We start from the raw sequence: 6,042 nt of genomic DNA, 5'->3' as shown, positions 1-6,042 counted from the left end.
TAGATGGTGCAAGTGAACTAAAAATAACTGCGGCAAGGACAGCGCCAGAAAGTATTCTGAAACAGAACGCTTTTCATTCTGAACTGCCTAGATGTCACAGTAGGCTGTTTTGCGTGATAGAAATAGAACAGCGCTGCAAACGTGAAATATTATCAATAAAGAAAAAATCATTACTCTATCTTTATCATATGGAAAAATGTAATGTTTTATTACTCCATCGTTTACAAACAAATAATTTACAATTTAAGTACAGTACTGAGACCCCATGTTTTGAAAATATTCAATTATTTTTGTTTTCTGAAACACAATGATTTATTTTCAATAAATTGTTTTCTTTCATAAAATAACACTCCCATACAAATGAATGACAGGTCAATACTTTTATTCTTAACATCATACAAAATGATTTCCAACAACCACACAATACAGTAACATACATACGTGCTCAATAGAACCTTGAATATGAACAGACATCAGATACAGTTCAAATGTATCACTAGCTGGTAGGGAATTGGTAATAAAACTTGCTATCTTTAGAAATTATATTTATTTTTATACAATATGTAAGGAACCATAAGAAAAACATTTGTCATGGATGACTGGCTAGTTGGAACCAGAGCTATTTCAGTGTTCAGTCCTTAATGTCCTTCCCAATAGTTACTTAGATTTGGAAACATTAGCCGAACATAACACAATGTAAAACTAACAATAAGTAATGTTAAATCCTTTAATCAACGGGAACATGTTATGGTCAAAGATAGTACTAGAACAGTGGTTTGTCTCTTATGTTGTTTCAGGACTGGGGCTTTCCACTGGGCTCTGTTGAGAGAACAACGCCCCCAGTAGACAGTCAGTAGCACTGCAGGCAGTGGGCTCCTCTACTCCCAGACACAAAAGCCTGTGGTACTGAGCCTGTGGAACCCAGCACAGCACCCTGGAACACACACACACACACACACACAGAGACGCACAAACACACACGCACCAGGCACACACAGTGTGAGCTATATTAACATGGTACTTGTAAGGTACTTAGTCTTAAGTAGAAAATCTTATTTAAACAAGTCAAAGATGAAAGAGTGTTGTGTAGCGATCTGAGTGTGACTTTGTACCATTCGTAGATGTCGTCTGTCACGGGTTCCGGCTGCGTTTGGACCCACTGACTGATTGACCACATCCTGACCACGTTGCCTATAGCAACCGTCTCCCCTTTACCCTCTCCATCGCCCCCCTCAGCAGGCTCCTCAGGGACGTCCTCGTAGCACAGGAAGTAGCTGCTCGAGAAACACACACAGTCACACACAAATACAGACACAGACACAGGCAGTGAGATGCCATCTGATCAACTGTTCTTAGGCCTGAATTCCAAAATGTACATTGTCATCCAACATCTCAGTTCAAAAGAGTCCCAAAGTATTCTTGGCACTAATATTGTACTACAATTATTGTTTATTGACATGTTATGCCTTACTTTAACCCTTTCTCTACCTCCCCCTCTCTCTCGCTCTCACTCACTACTCTGTCTTGGTGGCTCTCTCTTTCCCTGCCACTGGCTTGTCCTCCTCTGTCTCTCCCTCCATCTCGCCATCAGTTTCCTGCTGTAGGCTCTCTCTGGGTCTCTCCACATTCCAGCGCATGCGTTTGTACAGGCCAGTGTCGACCCCAGCCAGGTACGGGGCTGGACAACAGTACCGGTATATGGACAGCCTCACACTGTCTATCTGACACTTGCCTATGTAGAAATGGGAGATACTGGAATGGAGAGAGGGGAGAATGATAGATACATAAATGGCTGGATGAAGGATTGTGGAATGAATGTCAGACGAATGAGAATAAGGATTGACAAGTCCAAGCAGCTGTCCTCTAAAATATTTGGCTCATACTCCAGAATGTTCCATTTGTGGATCTAAATACAGGTATTCAAGTAGTGTTGGTACATATCGTCGCTGTCTGATGAAAACCTTGTAACTCAAATTTTGTGTTGAAAGCACTAAGTTTCCTCAGTGTACTCTGAACATTTCATAACTCTTGGACCAAGAAAATATATTCAAAATAGCTTCTGAAATTTCGAAATTGTAAGTTCGTTAAAAATAGTCTAATATGGGAGTTTTTTTCAATTTCCTGAAAAGTGTCTGTTTTGGAGATGAGGTTTTCACCCGACAGCGGCGCTATGCGTCTGTATGTGCCTATGTGTGTGTTTAGTGGCTCACTGCCTTCAGATGTTATGGTGTAAGTACCAGAGGAGGCTGGTGGGAGGTGCTATGAGGACGGGCTCATTGTAATGGCTGGAATGGAATAAATTAAATGGTATCACACACATCAAACATATGAAAACCACATGTTTGACTCCATTCCATTTACTCTACTCCAGACATTACAATGAGGCCGTCCTATAGCTCCTCCCACCAGCCTCTTCTGGTAAGCACAGCACCTGGCCGGCTCAGCCTCCTCCAGAGAGAGAAAGTCAAAGGAGTGGTAGGTCAAGACCAGCTGCTCCAGCCTTGCACACAGCTGCTGGGAGAAGTCTAACAACTGGAGAGATGGACAAACACATAAATACAGACAGACAGACAGACAGACAGACAGACAGACAAATACACACAATTACTCAATACACACCACTCTCAGTTTACAGCATCTCTTGATTTTTCTCTATTATTTCTCAAACCTCTCATAAGCCTTTATTCTTGACCAGAGTTGATTCACAGAGACATTTATGTTTGTGTGAAGTGTAGAATACATTTAATATCAATAAACAGTGCAAAGGGAAGGGATCACTGCCGCTACCTCACTTTCCAACCAAGGTGCATGAATTGAGGATAGAGAGGCGATTCAGCAACACTTGTCAATAAAGAGGGACAGTTTTGTCCTACCCGGATTCAGGTGAGTAGGATTGTGTTTCGAAAGGCTCTTACTCGTGAGCGGATGTACACGGGCAGAGGCGTGCGCTGGGGCAGGGAGCTGCGAGCGGTCGACTCCAGGTAAGTGAAGTAGGGCTGACAGGTCCGCAGGAAAGTAGGCACCACACGAGCAAAGTTTTCCTTTTGCAGATTGTCACGTCTGCAGACAACACACACACATGGTTATGTCACAGGACAGGGATTCATTATGTATTACTTTAATCCTTTTGATAAATAATAAACAATCACTTGAAACACCACTAGATGCAATTGTATAGTTTAGGTGCACTAATCATTGACTCACCTAACCTTTACCTATCATTATCTTAGACTACATTAACAACTTTCCTAACTGACTCTAACGTTACCTGTATAAAAGATGTGCCTGAAACTCATCCGCTTTATTCAGCAGGTACTGGAGTTGCTGTTCAATGGGTCTGAGCTTCTGATCCATCATGTTGATGTCATGGCATGAGGACGTGGACTTCCAAGCCGCATCCCCTGTGCTGTCCCTTTGATCGCCACATGAGGCCGCCAAAGCACGATCCTCTAAATGCTCCACATTTTCTGAGAAATTGCGGGAAATAATTTGCTGATTTGAGTTTGACTAGCAGAGATAGCACGTTTTTCGTCTACATAATTATTAAGCTACCTATGCATTTTGACAGTAAGTCACCTGTGTCTGGGGATGATTCAGGATTATGTTTCGTCTCCCCCTGTTCCATGCTTTCTTCCTGTGTGACCTGGCTTTCTGGTGAGTTCGCTTAGATTGACACCTCCTCGAAATCCTTCATTAGCTAGCTAGCTTTAGCTTGTTAGCTAGCTAGCAACTGCAATATAAGACACGGGTTTCTTGTGTGTTGTGTATTAATTGAACACTACAAGTTACAACTTCATGAGCCAGTATTTTCATGAATTGAGGATAGTTAGCTATTAGCTTGTTTGTCTAAAGGTAAGTCTCATATAAGAAAAGAAAAAAGTGATCTGTGTGTCTCTGTAATGGGGAAATATTTTTAGTATTACAGCCATATGCTAGGGGTTTTAAAACCTCTCCTTGAGGACCCCCAGACGTTCCACTGTATTCCACAGCTAGCACACCTAATTCAACTTGTCAACTAATAATTAAGCCCTTGAATAGGTGAATCAGGTTTGCTTGTTTAGGGCTACAACAAAATTGTGAAATGTCTGGGGTTCCCCAAGAAGAGGGTTGAAAACCACTGGCCTATGCAAAAACAGACTGATATGCTTTATGTTTGGAAAAGTGGGCATAAAAATGGAGGCCTCAAGTGTAATTTATTTAATTATATTCCTCTACCCCAGACTGGGACCCTCCAAGCTAGTGATGGAGAACAGGTGCTTCAGACAGATGACCATAATGGACCAAGGCTGCCAGCACTGGTGGACTGCCCCAAGAACAGCCCCCTAAAGGTTAGAAACGGCTTTGAGTTCTGTGGCAAAACGCTTTGAACAGTTCAGAGTGAAATACGTATCAGTTCAATTGGAAAACATTCAAAACGTTTTGTAACGTTAGGCATGCTGAATGCACTCCAGGCAAACCTCTCAGAACAGACTGGTTAGCTCTAAGCCACACCCACTTCAATTGCGATTAGGCTTTTAATGTGATTAAGGCCTGCCCACTTCCATTTTGATTGGTTCGTTGGTCAAGTGGATAGTGCTGTCATTCATATGCTAATGATGTATAAGGCTAAACCACGCTTGTCCATTTTTGGTCACCCCTAATCTTAGCTCCACCAACATCCATTTTGATTGGCACCTTGGTAGGGGATGGGCAGGTTGTATACTGGGCCATGTTCAGTGGCAAAACGTTGTTGAACATTGCCGATACAAATGCCATGACTAGAGCTTACGTGATTCCTTATTCTACATGTTTAAGAGGCATGTTTGTTCATTATAGCGTAATTCTATCTGAATGTTGCTAAACGTTGTCTTGCTGAACATGCCCCTGGTTGTATAAGGACGTTTTGTTTTGAAATCTTTACCTGGTTGTAACTGAGAGTTGGTTGTAATGTAGTTATATGACGTGTTCTCAACCAGAGAAAATCTTTACAATGAGATAATGATGCATGGGTCACCTACTAGTTAGAACCAATAGCATTCAAATTCTGATTCTAATTCTAAGGTTAACCCTTATGTGACATGTCACTCAGTACCATCATGCCTATGGTGAAAGAGGTGGTTTCTATTGTGATATGATTTTCCCACTGTTGTTATTTGTCTCAGAACCTTGTGCCAAAGCCCCCACATGGCCCCAGGCCCAGCCGAGAGGCCAAGATGGCCAAGGCAGAAAAGAAGGCCAGAGAGGCTATCAAGGCTAGAAGGGCTAGGGAGGCTAAGGCAGGGGTGAAAAAACCAAGCCACCAAGTAGTTGGTGTGTTGGCACTGCCTCCACCTCTTCTATCTCCAACAACCAGTTACAGTGAGTATTGATCACCACTTCCAAAAAACGTGGATTTATTGATAGAATTCTAAAAGGATATATGGTGGAAGGACTATGAGTTATACATGTATGCCCCTTCAAGCATCACATCATACTTCGACTCTCCTCTTTCTGTAGGTGTCCTGCCAGCTATCAAGAAGGGCACTAAAGTGACTAAAGTGGAGACAACAGGTGGGTGTTGGTGACACAGTGTTTATTCCTGATTGCACAACCTCAATAGAATCGTTGCTGTGGTAACTAGCTTGTTCGGTGGTAATTCTGATTGTCTTATGTTTTAGAACCCCCAGGTCCCGTGACACCTGAAGACGGGGAGATGATGATCTCCTTTCCATCTGTTGATGATCCCCTGACACCAAAGAGTGATGTCACCTCTGAGGCGGAGCGCGATGATGCTTCCCATCCAATTTCACCTGAGGAGTTCTCTCTAACAGACTACCTGAAGTCTCACCCGTGAGTCCTGCTGTGAACCTCATTATGTGCAGAAAAAATATAATCTATGTAAACACTAGTTTAAGTTGCCAATGATTCCTGGTGTTTGTTTGTTTTCCAGTCAGAGAAGCTTATCAGGAAGTTCCTCAAACAAATGGTAAGTTCCCCATTTCTTCTTATTTACCGACGGTTATCATGGAAAAAAACTATCTTGTAACATAAAACCTTCTAGCTGTCAGTTTGTTGTTTCCTGTT

At 42.3% G+C, this 6,042-nt stretch overlaps 1 protein-coding gene across 1 annotated transcript; it reads right to left on the bottom strand.

Moving 5' to 3' along the window:
- Positions 1-783: 783 nt before the first annotated feature.
- On the bottom strand, positions 784-3,625 carry LOC311113444 (UPF0575 protein C19orf67 homolog; the record flags this gene model as incomplete). Its single annotated transcript, XM_084156657.1, has 7 exons — positions 784-934; positions 1,113-1,277; positions 1,516-1,752; positions 2,432-2,532; positions 2,916-3,060; positions 3,269-3,467; positions 3,577-3,625. The coding sequence occupies 7 exons, from the start codon at positions 3,623-3,625 to the stop codon at positions 784-786; spliced, it is 1,047 nt and encodes a 348-aa protein (XP_084012783.1).
- Between the last annotated feature and the right edge of the window lie 2,417 nt (positions 3,626-6,042).

Source organism: Coregonus lavaretus (genome assembly GCF_964263955.1).
Source record: "Coregonus lavaretus genome assembly, chromosome: 40".
NCBI classification, from domain to species: domain Eukaryota; kingdom Metazoa; phylum Chordata; class Actinopteri; order Salmoniformes; family Salmonidae; genus Coregonus; species Coregonus lavaretus.
Note: the sequence above shows the minus strand (reverse complement) of the source record. Positions and strands in the feature narration are given on the sequence as shown.